At 50.0% G+C, this 14,580-nt stretch overlaps 1 protein-coding gene across 2 annotated transcripts in view; it reads left to right on the forward strand.

Moving 5' to 3' along the window:
- The window catches only part of FARP1 (FERM, ARH/RhoGEF and pleckstrin domain protein 1), a 218,521-nt gene extending 204,144 nt beyond the window's left edge, over positions 1-14,377 (forward strand). For both annotated transcript variants that reach the window (XM_074329441.1, XM_074329442.1), the window contains exons 19-26: positions 3,785-3,853; positions 4,074-4,163; positions 4,807-4,889; positions 4,971-5,083; positions 5,667-5,833; positions 10,695-10,802; positions 11,213-11,364; positions 12,835-14,377. In XM_074329441.1, the coding sequence (XP_074185542.1) occupies positions 3,785-3,853; positions 4,074-4,163; positions 4,807-4,889; positions 4,971-5,083; positions 5,667-5,833; positions 10,695-10,802; positions 11,213-11,364; positions 12,835-12,916 (864 nt within the window). In that variant the 3' untranslated portion in view covers positions 12,917-14,377. The remainder of the gene's footprint in view (positions 1-3,784; positions 3,854-4,073; positions 4,164-4,806; positions 4,890-4,970; positions 5,084-5,666; positions 5,834-10,694; positions 10,803-11,212; positions 11,365-12,834) is intronic.
- Positions 14,378-14,580: the final 203 nt, after the last annotated feature.

Genomic DNA, 14,580 nt, shown 5'->3' on the forward strand with positions numbered 1-14,580 from the left:
TAGCCAGTGGATGCATCTCATCAAATCTCGCTATGGGATCTATCTCCCATAGCTCCCCCAGTTTGAACTATTCATGACCCAGATTCAGAAGGGAATTTTAGCCTCTGATCTGCTACATAGCTGCCTTAATCTTCAGACAAGTTTCCAGTATGCAAGGGGCTCTCCGTCTTATCTGACAGGTAGCTGCCCTGGAAACTTTAAACCTATGTAGCTTAGAGAAGATGAAGGAACCGCTCTGCGTATTTAGTATATTTCCCAGGAAGCCTAATTACAAAACCAACCAGAAAAGTTATGCAGAAGAGTTATGTGGTGAGTGCTGGATAGAAATTAAAGCTGGGATTTGCTTCAGCTGTGCTGATGAGCCGATTCCTTCAGGCCCCAGCACAGAACAACCACGTTTACCCGTCCACGCAGAACTCTTGGTAAAGCCCTGTGGAATCAATGTAACTTTCTCTTAACTTTGGACATTGTAAAATGTTTAGCATGTTATACTACATGGCAAACAGACCATCTGTAAAGAATTTATTTTAAGGAAAGGTTTCCATGGTGCTATGAAAAGAGCACTGGCTTGGAGTAGGTGGCCCTGGGTTCAAATTCTAGCTCCCCCAGAGCTGGGATGTGTCAACCTATGGGAACGTTCCTTCTATAACAAAGGGATCCTATCCTCTCCCTCACAGATCATGAGGATCAAATGCGATTTAATGTGTAAAACTAACACAATAGATATGAATTATCTTCCCTTCCCCCGCCTCCATTTATTTGAACAGACTAAGTATACACTTAAAATGTTACTGGTTACATAGCACGGCACTGCAGAGGGCAGCGTAAGCATTTAGCCAAACATGGGCTCTGTCGTCCTTAACTCATCCCATGATTTGAGGCAAGTTTCTTAATCAGTTTCCTCATCTGAAAAATGAGGATGGTAATACTGAATTTACAGGCTCACGTATAGAGCTAATATACGCACCCAGCACATGTCAGGCACACACCACATGCTCAATAAAGGCAGGCCATTGTTGTTTATAAAAGTGAGGCTGGAATTGGGGTGCAGGTTACTGACTGCAGACCCGACTGAGGTGCGTGTTCTTTGGCTCATCAACTGGCTTCACAGCCGTTCATTGTTTCAAGTCAGCCCTGAGCAGCACAGGAAGGAGGGGTTAGGCCCTCAACAAAGCGAGTTCTAAAACGGGGCCTTCCACACCCCAAAGCCAATTGATTATCTTAATTAATTAATTTTAAATTATCAAATAGCCTAGTGCGTGAAAGGAAGGCTCTGACAGATTTGTCTACAGGTGGAATTTTAAAAATTAAGATTTTTAAAGGTGAGCAGATAATTTTAGAGACAACCCCCCCCCCCACACACACACACACACACACCCCAACTAGCTGCAGTCGAATCTCTAACATGGCTTATGGCTTTCAGGCACAATCCCATTCACGTCTCTGGGGTCCGTCTGTCATGGTGTCATGTCCTGGAAGGCAGGATTTTTCCCTGAGGCAAAAAGGCCCCGGCACACTTGAGCCAGGCTTCAGGGGGTGTTTCTCTATCCTAAGAATTATGTGCCTGAGAGAGAGTTTTTCCTGGAGTAGCCTAGGTTACAGGAGCACATTATTTTTCATTAAACAGAACAGAATGGAAGCAGGGACTAGGGGGATGAGGGTGGGGGAGTCATTTGGTTAAAACTCAGAGGCCTGGACCTCTTTGACTTTCCCTCCAGAAGGAAGCAGCTTGAGTTTCAGGATATTGGGGGCCTTTTCTTTTTTCTCCTGTCCCATGGTTTTGAAAAATAAAATAAAATGAAAACAAACATCCTAGCTACGAGACATTTCCATCTCCAGCCCTCAGACATTGGTGACTGAGTCCATGGCGCTTCTACTCCCTGCCCCTGAAGCCCTTGGAACACAGACCCTTTTCTTTCTGCAGTGAGTGCCTCCTGCCACCCTGTCTTCTCATTTCCACTCAGGGAAAAGCCAAGGTCCCTAAGATTTGATAGAAAATAAATGTGTTCCAGCAGCGACCAATGTGCGAGGTAGGAACAGGAGTGATAGCAGCATGTGAGGGTCACTGTGCCTCATTCCCTGATAACCTGCAGTGATGAAAGCAGCCCCCAGGCACCGTTTCCTCATCTCACATCGTTTATATCTGATAACATCCATTCTGTGGCCCTGCAAGTATTTATTATATGTTACTTCGTTGATCTCCAAAATATGTCAGTTGATTTATACCAGCAGACATGGTCTTTGATCCACATTTTCTAAAGGACCAAAGGAAGAGTTGAGTCAAGCCATGCAGAAGTCTATAGAATCAAAATGAGTTGGCTGAGTCCCTATTCTTGGCTCAGTCGCTACTGTGGGCACAGAAAAACCTGGTGGCAGGTGTTCCCGGAATCTATTATTATGTAACAAACTACCCCAATACTTAGAGGCTGAAAAAACCTTTTAGTATATGTCATGGTTTTGTGAGTCAGGAATTGGACAGGGCTGAGCCGGGTGATTTTTCAGCCAGGTGGTCTTACAACTTATGTGCAGCTCAGGGTTCCAAGAGCAATTGTTGCCTCTGCGACAAAACAGAGGCTATGTGCCATTTTATGACCTAGTCTCAGAGGTAACGTAGCATCACTTCCATACTCTATTGGTTTCCAGCCCACCTACATCCAAGAAAAGGGGACAGAGACCCCTCTTCTAATGGGTGTCCAAGAACTTGCAGCTATGTTTTAAAAACAATGCTGTGGAAAACAGTTTACCAGTTCCTCCATAAGTTAACTGTAGAATTTCCATATTACCCAGCAATTCCACTCCTGGGCATATACCCAGAAGAACTGAAAATAGGTGTTCAAACAAAACCCAGAACGTGAATGTCCATAGCAATACCATTCACAGTAACAGGTGAATAGATAAACAAAATGTGCTCCATCCATATGAAATATTTGGCCACAGAAAGGAATGAAGCATTGATACATACTACAACATGGAGGAAACTTGAAAACATTATGCTTAGTGACTGAAGCCAGACACAAAAGGCCACATGTTACATGATTAGGTCATATGAATTATCCAGACTGGGCAAATCCAGAGAGAAAAAGACAGATGGGTGGTTGCCAGGTGCTAAGGGGAAGGGAAGTGGGGAATGACTGCCTAAAATAGGGTACAGGGTTTCCTTTCGGGTGATGAAGTTTTGGACCTCGATAGTAGCGATGGATGCAAACTGTGAAGGCACTATTTTAAAAAATGCTAGTTTGTTTTTTTTAAGTGGCCTCAAGAATTTATGGTTCAGGAGAAAGAGTTCCTTAGACACATCTGCTTCTCGCTCTTTTATCCCAGGACCCTAGGACTAGTTTTTGAGAACCAGTGTTTTACGTCATGGAGAAGACTCCTCTATTCCTAGTACTCCTGTGTATGGCTTATCTGTCTTCCGGGCCCCTGCTGCCACTTTGTGTCTGGCTGGGTCCCTGTCCCCTCGCTCACAGTGGGAAGCCTGGGGGGCCTGGGAGTTAAGTGCATAATCACAGGCCTGGGTGTGAACCAGCCCCACCATGGGCAGCCATTGTGGTGATGCATCACTGTGAGTGATGGTTTCCTCTCTGTTACTGAAGCCGATAGTCCATCCCCACCTTGCAGGTTCCTGGGAAGGTGAGGAGCTTAGAGGCAGCTTGGCCCTCAGTAGATAGGAACTATGATCACCATGATTTTTAGCGTGAAAGGGAGCGTGGTGTAAGGAAGCCAGAATCTGTGTTGCCGCAGGTTTGCACGCTCCCAGCCAACTCGGGGTCTGCTTTCTCTGCAGGAATTCATTCGCCTGGGAAGCCTCAGCAAGCTCTCCGGGAAGGGGCTCCAGCAGCGCATGTTCTTCCTGGTAAGTGAGCTCTTCATCCCATGTGATCCATGGGGTCACAGGAACGGGCCTCAGCAGCCTGAGGGGGGCACCTAGAAGGCCCGGGGAGCAGCCAGAGCTGCTCACACTGGAGTTGTTGAGATCAACGAATTATCATGCAAGATTTGGGAAATATACTTTCTGCACGTGGGTTTCACATGGTGCCCATGCATCTCAGCCGCACTTGTCCTTGCTCCTCTAGTTCAATGACGTCTTGCTGTACACGAGCAGGGGACTGACAGCCTCAAATCAGTTTAAAGTCCACGGGCAGCTCCCGCTCTATGGCATGACCGTGAGTATGCACCCAGGGCACGATGTCAGGGCTCTCCCCTGGGGCTGCCTGCAGTTTGTGGGCCAGGCTAATGGGAGCAAGAGCCAATGACAGTGAAGTGAGGAGGGAAAAGGAGGAACTTGACAAGGAAGTGGGAGCGTCACAGGTGCTGTGGGAAAGCTGGGCCTTGTTAGGGCTCCCCTAGAGGGACTCTGGGACCTGCTCCTCTCCTGCAAACTGATGTGGCCATGCAGTGTGAATTTGCCTCACTGCCTTGTGCCTGGCCCTGGGGGCCCGGAAAGAAAATCCTCACCATCCACATGGAGTACTGGAGCCCATTCTGGACCAGGGACCCACCTGTCCTTCCCCCAAGATATGCTCATGGACGAGGTCTCCATATTTTATGACCCTTGGTTGGCAGGAGGCTAGTCAGCGCAGGATTATTTCCCTGGCTTATAACCACACTCTCCTCAGTGGTTGGATAAAAGGAAGCTTATGGGCTCTGCCAAAAAAGTTCAATGCATTTTGATCTTTCTTTCACCTTTCCAACTGTAATTTCTCTAACTTGGTTCTCCAAGCTGTAGCCATTTTAGTGAACGTTTGAAAATGCAGTGAGTGTCTCGCTCACTTCTCGGTAGTAATGTTATGAACACTCATCCCACAGATAGAGAAGAGCGAAGACGAGTGGGGTGTGCCCCATTGCCTTACCCTGCGGGGCCAGCGGCAGTCCATCATTGTGGCCGCCAGGTAACTCGGGAACCTGACCTCTTACCCGTTTACCCTTTCACCTGCTGTGGGGTAAAAACCTGACGTCCGTCTCTTCTTCAGTTCTCGGTCTGAGATGGAAAAGTGGGTTGAGGACATACAAATGGCCATTGATTTGGCAGAGAAAAGCAGTGGCCCCACTCCCGAGTTCCTCGCCAGCAGCCCCCCTGACAACAGTAAGTGTGGAGGGAAGCTTTCCCAGGGCCAAATGCGGCCCCAGGGCCTCAGGAGTGAACCATGGAGCAGGGAGACAGAGTGGTACAGAGTCACAGTGGTACAGTGCATTTAAAGTCACCTTACCCTGTGGGCCTCATATCCATGGTCCACATTTGTGTTTAAAGCTAAAAATCAAGGAACTTCCACTTCCTCATAGTAAAAAAAAACATTTAAAAAAAGATTAAATCTGTGAGGCAGCAGCAGGGGAGTCTTCTCTGGGCCAGCAGGCTGCTTGTCACGCAGAATGTCGGTATCTCAGGACAGAAAACAAGGCCATCCACATTGCTGGACGAGCACTTGGGGGGCCCAGTGTCCAGGTGTGGTAGGGGCTCCCTAGCACAGGGGCTGGTGGGACGCCCTGCTTCTGGGGTGGGGCCCTGAGAAACAGACGTCTGCTCGTGTGATTTCCTGCCCGGTGGGTGCCTGTGGGTCCCCAGGGCCAGATCGAGGTGAGGCCCACTCAGCTCGCGGGAGGGTTCAGGGAAGGGCGCCTTCTTCTGGCGAGCAAAGCTCAGAAGCACTGCCTTTTGCTGCATCGCGCAGAGTCCCCGGACGAGGCCGCCGCGGCCGATCAGGAGTCGGAGGACGACCTCAGCGCCTCGCGCACCTCCCTGGAACGCCAGGCCCCGCACCGTGGCAACACCATGGTGCACGTGTGCTGGCACCGCAACACCAGCGTCTCCATGGTGGACTTCAGCGTGGCCGTGGAGGTACCTGCCGGGCGCTCAGAGGGTGGGGGCGGGGGCGGGCGCGATGATGTTTGTTCTTCTGAGCATGCGCGCTCGGCCTCTCATTTGGGGGAGCATTGACCCGTGAATGCCAACGCCTCCCTCGGCCTTCATTCATCTCCACGGCCGCCTGTGTAGTGATCATTTTTTTCTGTTCTCGGGCCATCTCCACCCTTTTCTTTCCTCTCGTGGACTTAGCCGTGTGTCTGTGGCAGAGAGGCCTACAAACGGGTCCCCAGGACAGGTAGATGGAGAGCTCCAGGTTGCCACGTCCTGGAGCAGCCACCGCCCCACCCCACACACCCGAAATCAGGTGCAGGGAGGCAGGAGGGTCAGAAAGCTGGAAAGGAGCCAGGGCCATGTCACCTGTAGTTCACGTAAGAACCTCTGGGCGTTGTCTTCGGGGATGGTGCCCTCCCGATTGTGACTGTGACTCTTCCAGAACTTTCCCGTCCCCATTCCCTAAGCATCCTCCAGGTCAGGTCCATAATCCCTAACCTTTCATAAAATTATCAAATTCAGAAAGCTCTGACGCCACGAAGTCCTCTTCACGTCCCATTGGCAGCAGAGTCTGTGACCTGAGTAGTTAGGAGGCTGGGCATTGTGTGTTGTGTGAACATTCATGTTTCACTGTATGGCCATCATGTCTGGTTCTGGGCTGCTGCCCCCGAGCCCACTGCCAGCAGTGCCTTATAGTAGAGGCACGTGCTTATCTTTCTAAAAGTTCTGAATTTCTAAAGATACCTGGCCCCCAAAATGGCCCAAAAAATGTCACGTAGGAGACTGTGAGCCAAGAATAGCAGTTTGCATTTTGAACCAACAGTGTTAGGAACGTGCCAACCATTTCTTGATGGGATTCTCTGAGATTGCCTGGAAGTGACCTGCACAGGTCCATGAAGCTTATCTCAGTTCCCTGCTATACTGTTCTAAACCTCGTGCCTGCTGAAAACATCCGCAAGGGGACGTGCCTGAGGCGTGGGCTCCCTTGGCTGCACCTGGCCTGTCAGCGGCTGTGAACACTCCCTCTCCTGTCCCCTACAGGGACAGTGACAGGCTCAGTGTACTCAGTGTTCTCTTTCCCTTACACAGCTTGCAAAGCTTGCCAGAGATTTCTTCTGGTGGACAGGGATCTTTTCCCAGCACGGGGTGGGTGCAGGAAGAATCAGTGACTGTCTGATGGGGAAAACGCTTCACATGTCCAGTCTAGCGAAGCTGGTGGAAGTGCAAAGCTGTGAAAAAGAACTTGTCTGTCTCGCTTTATACCAACCTTTGTGGGTATTGTTAGTGCTGTCAGGTGTGGGCATTCGGTGGGCTTGAAACCGTTTTAATACCAAGGCATGGAGGTCATTCAGGACTGCAGCGAACAGGTAGGTCCTGGGCGGCCCAGCAACAGTTCAAGGCCAGCTTTTGGGGCGACAGGCCTGCACAGCTAGTCCTTTGTCTACATAATCAGGTGAGTTTGAGCCAGGCCAGCAAACTGTGGCCCACAGGCCACATCCTGCCCACCCCTGCGTGTTTACAGCCTGTGAACCAAGAACAGGGTTTTGCATTTTGAATGGTTACTACAAGTATCTTTGATTTTTGCCTCTTTGCCCTAAAAGCCTAAAATATTTACTATGTGGCCTTTGGAGGAAGAGTTTGCCAAGAACTATAGAGCATGAAAGCAAGCCCCTGGGCTGTGGTTTTAAGGTGGCAAAAATGCAGGTTAAAGAATTGACTTGTATGTCACTCTGCCAATATCCCTCCCTTGCCAGGACCCCCTCCCAAGGCGTATGCCTTCAGTCTGGTGTCTGGGGCGGCTCCTTGGGTGCCACACATCCCTCACCCCCCTCACTGGCAGACGGGCCCCGTTCTCCCAGGGCTGCTCGTCCCACTGCATGATGGAGGGGAAGCAAGCAGCTCCTTTCCCCTTGATGTGCTTTCTCGTAGTCCTCCTCTCTCTGTTTCTTGCCTCCGATTGTCTCTGTAGGACTTGTGTGGGCAGAAATGAGGAACAGAGACGTTTGGGGACAGTGCAAACATGAGCTGAAAGTTTGTGTGCAAGCCAGTGAGCATTGGAGCTGACATCAGACCGGGGGAAGTCTGACGCTGCGATGGCCAGTGCAAAGCCTTGCCTGCTTAGGGTTCTGAGTTTTCAGGACTGGAGTTAAGGGGTGGTGGATATCTGGGAGAGAGGTGGGTGTTATTAACAGTCTGCATACAGGTAAGGACCAGGAGTATGGGACAACACTGAGGAGAATCGGGTGGGGACTCTCATTAGCTGTCTGTGGCTGTCATACCACAAATGGGTTAATGGAAGTGTATCCTCTCTCCGTGCTGGAGGCTGGCTAGCAGCCTGAGACCAAGCTGTTAGCAGGACTGGCTCCTCTGGAGCCCCCGGGAGGTCTGCTCCATACCTCTCTTGGATTCTGGTGATTGCCAGCAATCCTTGGCGTTCCTGGGCCTGTAGACGGATGTCTAAGGCCTGCGTCTGTGTTCAAATGGCCTCTTCTTACAAACACAAGTCACTGGGATTAGAACCCATCCTACTCCAGTATGACTTGTCTTGATCACATCTGCAAAGACCTGATTTCCATTCAAATAAGGCCGCCTTCACAGGTACCAGGGCTTTGGACTTGAACATCTCTTTTGAGGGGGGGACATATTTCAGTCCACAACAGGGACAGAGCAGTTTGGGAGCCAAGAGGGAGAGGAGGGCACTGGGAAAGGTAGCAAGGAAATGAGGCGTCAGCTGGTCTGGGTTCAAGGATGACGACCTCTCCTGTGAAAGCAGGTGGAGACTGATCCAGGTTGGGGGCCGACCTGAGTTGTCTGCATAGACAAAACGGTTCAGCCTCGAGAGCAGTGACAGGAGAGAGAGTAGAGCTTAGGGGACCAGGTGCCAAGTGAGAGACTGAAATGTACTGGAGCAAAGCCAAGGGGAGCAAGTTTTGGGAGGTTTGGCAATTTCAGGGGCCGCTGGGACCGCAAGGAAAGGCCAGTGGGTACGATTATTCAAAAATACCTAGGCGATTAGGATGGCAAGGCCAGGGGTTTATTCAGAGCTTTTACCCTGGTGTGTTCCAGAGAGGATTTGAGGCAGCTGGCAGAATTTAGAGTGTTCTTGGGAACCTACCTAGTATCCAGTGTGTACAGCACAGTGGGACTGGCTCTTGTTCCAAAGGTAACAGCAGCTAAGAGAAATATCTTAGACTCTGGAGGAATTTATTTGATTCAATATAAATCTAAGAAGTATAAGGAAAACCTGCTACTCTCTTCACCTCCGCACTGTGACTTGCGTATAATCACGAGTGATGTTACAGAAGCATTACAACCCCAACTCTGGCTGTGCCATCCAGCACCTGCTTGGAAATCAGAGCGCCCCACTTTCTTGTGCCTTTCTATCAGTGGATGAATGGCAGCCAGAAAGGGTGATAGATGGTGGTCTCTGCCTGGGGGACTAGGACACCCCCTCCCCACTCAGTCCAGCTTAGCCCCAGGCCACATGGACGAGCTGTCTGTCCACTTTCTTCATCCTATCTCCCCATCAGACTGTGAGCAACTTGAGGGCAGACATTTTAAAACTCCTGCCATAGAGACCTTACTTATAGGAGCACTTAAAAATGCTTATTGGATTAAACACAAACTATTGGAAAAGTACCAACGGGATAAAATAAAGTTAGACTCAGGTACATTTTTATATATCTTTTTTAGTGGTGGTATGTGGTAAACTTGGCCATTTAACCATTTTTAAGTGAATAATTCAGTGACAGGAAGTGCGACCATCACCACCATCCGTTTTCCTGTTCTGTTGATTCTCCCTGGTAATAAGCTGCCAGCTTGTCAGGGACGCAGACAGGCCTTCGGTGTCCTCTTTACAGCCAGTGACACTGCGGGGCTTTGGGCAGTGGGCCAGGACACACACGCTCTGCTGTTGGCGTCCCACCGCAGCCGCCTGGGAGTTCGCAGCACCTCTCTGTGCCTGCAGCTCCTGGGGGTCTCCGGGAAACCACAGGAGCTATGGACTTAGAGCCAGGCGTGCCAGGGGCATCCTGGTTTACACGTGTAACTCGTCCTTTATCTCCTGGGGAGGTCACTTCTCTCCCAAAGCCCAGTGTTCTGCCTGGGCCACTAGATGGCAGCCAGGAGCTGCTGGTGCGAGGCTCAAGAGGGCTTGTTGTTGGGGATTGGCTCCTCACCTGCGGCTGCCACAACAAAGCACCGCCAATTGGGCAGCTTAAATCAATTTGTCCCAGCATCTGGAGGAAAAGTCCGGAATTCAAGGAGTCTAGAGGGCCAAGCTCCCCCCAAAAGCTATAGCATCTCTTCCAGCATGTGGTTTGCTAGCTGTCCTTGTTCTTTGGCTTATAGATGCATCGCTCCAGTCTCTGTCCCCACAGGGCACTGCTTCTGTGTCCCTCCTCTCTATAAGGGCATCAGTCATAGTGGGGTAAGGGCCTAACTTATTCCAGTGTGATCACCTCTTAACTAAGTGTACCTATGAGGACCCTGTTTCCAAATAAGGCCCCATTCTGAGGTACTGAGGTTATTAGCACATCTTTGCAGGGTGAGGGGTATTTGACCCATAATAGGTGACAAGAAAAAGTAATCCAATCAGGCTCATTAAGTCTAACTCCCAGGGGCACCTCCATCTACTAGGGAGAAATGCCTTTTTCTTCAGACAGTTGCAGGACGCCTGCTACCGGAACCCCCGTCCACGCCTGTGGACCCCAGTATAGGCGGGGTCTGTCCACTGAGGCGCTCGCTGGACGGCGAAGACCGAGTGTCCTTCCCACAGGACCAGGCTACGTCCCGCTGGTGGGGATCCCATTTGTGCTCCTTACAGGCCCTACTTGTCTTTCAGAATCAGCTGTCTGGGAACCTGCTAAGGAAATTCAAAAACAGCAACGGGTGGCAGAAGCTGTGGGTGGTGTTCACGAACTTCTGCCTGTTCTTCTACAAGTCACACCAGGTACGTGCCGCACACAGGGCAGGTGGCCTTGGGGACCCCCACACAGCACCCTCCCCCTGCTAGGAGGAAGAACTTTGCCCTTGAGCCACAGCCAGGCATGGAAGCCAAGTATTAGCAGGGGGCCTGCAGACCAAGGTCATGCCCATGGGACCCTCGACGCTAAGCGAAGGCTGACACCCGTTTGCAGAAGGACCACTTCAGCCTTGAAAAGGGCCAGCTGGCTGCTCAGTGGCCAGGGAAGGGGGGATGATTTATTTGATGGCTCATGTCCTGGATACACTAGCTGGGCTACAGAGCATTGGCCAAGACCAGCTGCCGTGCTTTCCAGAGTTGCTTTGGGGTAAGAGGCTGCAGCCAGGCTCAAAGCCTGTGGCCACCTCTCCAACGCCACTTCTGTTGACCGTTTCCAGGACAATCACCCCCTCGCCAGCCTGCCTCTGCTTGGATATTCGCTCACCATTCCCTCGGAGTCTGAGGAAATCCACAAAGACTACGTGTTCAAGCTACATTTCAAGTCCCACGTGTACTACTTCAGGGCTGAAAGTGAATACACGTTTGAAAGGTAAATGTTTCCCTCTGCACAGGGTGCCTGCGGAAAAAGGACACTCCTCTGCTAAACAGTAAGATTTCTCCCGAGAGTGGGTGAGGCTCTCCTACAGCCCACTGTGGGCACTCACTGCCTTCCAGAATGTGCTTTTCCTTCTAACCCTGGCAATTGCTTAGAATAACCCTGAGGTCCATCTGCCAGAGTCCACTTCTGTTCTCACAGAAGCAAGTGGAACCATGATTCCCTGGAAAATCGCCTCAGTCCTTAACCTGTACAGTAGAAGTTAATGCTACACACACTGCACTTTTAAATCTCTAACACGTGCAATCTAGGGCTTCAGTAATTTATCCCTAACATTCCTGACTGGACTATGGCCAAAAGGCTGTTTCCGGTCAAGGGATCACATGAAGAAGGGAAAGAATCTAGTGCTTCCCAGTTACCTTATTAGTGAGACCCAGGGGCAGCCATCTTCCTGGAGACAAAAAAAGTCAACTGGGAGAGCCAGGCCCTCACGTTTGACCAGTGGCTTCTGTCTGTCCCTGGCCTCGGGCTGTCCTCGGTTGCACAAGCAGTGGTCACTCCTGAACCACCACCTTCGAGGGTCCACAGGGCAGCAGCAGTCACCACCCCACGTAGGGAGAAACCTCTCTCCCGACCAGGCAGTTGACAGGGCAGTAACTCGTTCCCTCACTACCCACAAGCATTTCTAATCAAAGCGCAATCCCCAGTGAAGTTAGCAGGTTGAAACCTCCCGGGACAGCAGTCTCTAAGCTCCAGCGCTTGAGCAGTGAGCCCAGGGACAGCACTTCTCAAATTGGATCCTGCACAATTCATCCACGTTGGGATCTTGTCACTGTTGTGGCAAGGATCGTTTCGCCTTGCAGTGGTGAGATCCCAAAAAGACCTGGTTCGGGGATGTCTAAAGCCAGACTGTAAACTTCATGAAGGCAGGAACCTCGGCACTACTGACATTTTAGACCAGGTAATTCCTAGTTGAGGAAGTAGGGTCTCTCCTGTGCTCTGTAGGATGTTCAGCGACACCCCTAGCTTCTATACACTACATCCCAGTTGCACCCCCTCGTGACAACCAAAAATATCTCCAGACAATGCCAGTGTCCCCAGGGTATCTGAAAACTACTAGTACAGCAGAAATACTCAAACGTACGTGTAACATGGAACTCCCACTAAGCATGCGTGTCACCTCTAACTGCCCCAGCTGGAGTGTGCTGCTGTGTGACCCCGCCAGGGCACAGCCATCGCGGCGCTTCTGGTTATCCGGAACAGAAGCACGCCCAGGCCAGCGGTTCGCTTTCACTGCATGGTGCTAAGAGTCCGTGCTAAGAACTCTTCGTGCACTAAATGGCAGGTTCCACACCAGGCAGTAGTCACTGCTGCAGTCGTTTCAAAGTCATGGCTGCCCAGTGTCATGAAGCTGTAACAATGTTTCTAAGACGTGGCCCCTGACAGTTGCTTTGCTCGTTTTAGGTGGATGGACGTGATCCGAAGTGCCACCAGCTCGGCCTCGCGGGCCCACGTTCTGAGTCACAAAGAATCTCATGTGTATTGATGACAGGACATACCTGTTGATTGTTTCAGCAGTGGCTGCTTTCCTGGAAGACATTTATTTTCTGTATTAATGAAGCCTAGTAAAATTAACACCTGTCTGGAAAACACGGTTTTACAGCAACTCATCTGTCCCTGCAGAACCATTCTTAACCTTGTCTTTTCAGCTGTTAACCGCTCATCTGAACGGAACTGTGCTCCCACCTCCAATGCTGGTGGCGTTTTGGCTGTCATTCTCTTGATGGGCTGTTTTTAGCTTGTGCCAGTATTAAAACATTGTCATTAATATAGTGCCAAATGACAATTTTTCCTCCACGACTGCACCTTAAAAGCAGTACAAACACATCTGTTCAACCAAAAGACAGGGCAAACACTTCCTTTTTTATAGGCTGCTGCATTTTAAAAAATGGGTTTTCCAGTGTTTGCAATACACATAGCACAGTCTTAAGCAAATGAGATCATTTTCAGATTTCGTTTTTTTTTTTCAATCTTTCTACTTTTATAATAATAGGAAGTTAGTGGGATTTACTCCTCTGATTTGTTAGCAATTTGTACCACACGACGTTCCACTTTGGGGTCTCGTGCTCCAAGGAAACGCTGGTTACTAGACCAACATTTTGGCGCAAGTTGACCAAATTGTGTGAGTGATAACCTGTTTACCAACTGTAGTGGGTTGTTGTCTGTTATGAAATCAGAAACCCAGTGTGCTCTCTAGACTATCACTGTACTGTGAGTGGTGTATACAATGGGAAGGTATTAAGCTGTGGTGTTTGCTGTCTGTTTCACACGCATGAAAACCTGTATGTGAATAATCAGGGCCATTTGTGGTATGTTATGTCACGGAGAGTTTTTGTGAGCTTCCAATGGATGCAGAAGCACCATACGTCATGGTGCGTCGTCCCCTGGCACCCATCGTCATACCTACCTATAACCTGCTGCAACTGTGGTTTGCAACTGCACATTCAATAGTAGTATATATTGTGCCTGTCTTCAAAAACCATTCTTTTTTCTTTTTTATACTCATTCCCCCAGGTATGGGATATCAACAGTAGGACATTGCACATCCTTGACAGTCGAACTACACAGGGAACATGTTTCTAGTAACTGCTGGGGCCCACGAGTCAAAATCTGTTTGCCTCCTCTCTGTGGAGATGGGGTGGCAGCTATTCCCTAAGTTCTCAAGCCCTTTCTGACACAGTCCAGAGGGCGCGGCCAACCCAGCCCAGTTCTCTTCCAGGGCCCTGCGCCACACCTGAGAAAGCCCCTACCTGAGAAACACAGGACTACCCCACTCTGCGGAGCTGTGACTGACTTATGTGGGAATGGCAGTGTGCAAATGGACGAGGAGCTTGAGATGTTAGTCATTTGCCTTACAAGATGTACCAGATGGTTTTAAGTACTAACAAAAGGGAATAAAAATACCTCACGCCACAATCCAGCATATTGAAGTTTTAAGGCAAAATAACTCACCTTGTCTCTTGTCTTTATTTTCATCTAATTCCGGTTGGTGCCTCTGCAGGTGAGGGGTGGAGTTCGCTGGTCACTGCAGGGTGGGTGTGAAAGAAAGACAACTCAACTGCTCAGATAACATTTTGAAAAACGCGGTATTTTAGAGGCTACCTGCTTCTCTCACCTTGGCACGGGGAAGCGGTACACTCCTAGGAGACT

The sequence above is a fragment of the Rhinolophus sinicus genome, linkage group LG04 (genome assembly GCF_036562045.2).
Source record: "Rhinolophus sinicus isolate RSC01 linkage group LG04, ASM3656204v1, whole genome shotgun sequence".
NCBI classification, from domain to species: Eukaryota; Metazoa; Chordata; class Mammalia; order Chiroptera; family Rhinolophidae; genus Rhinolophus; species Rhinolophus sinicus.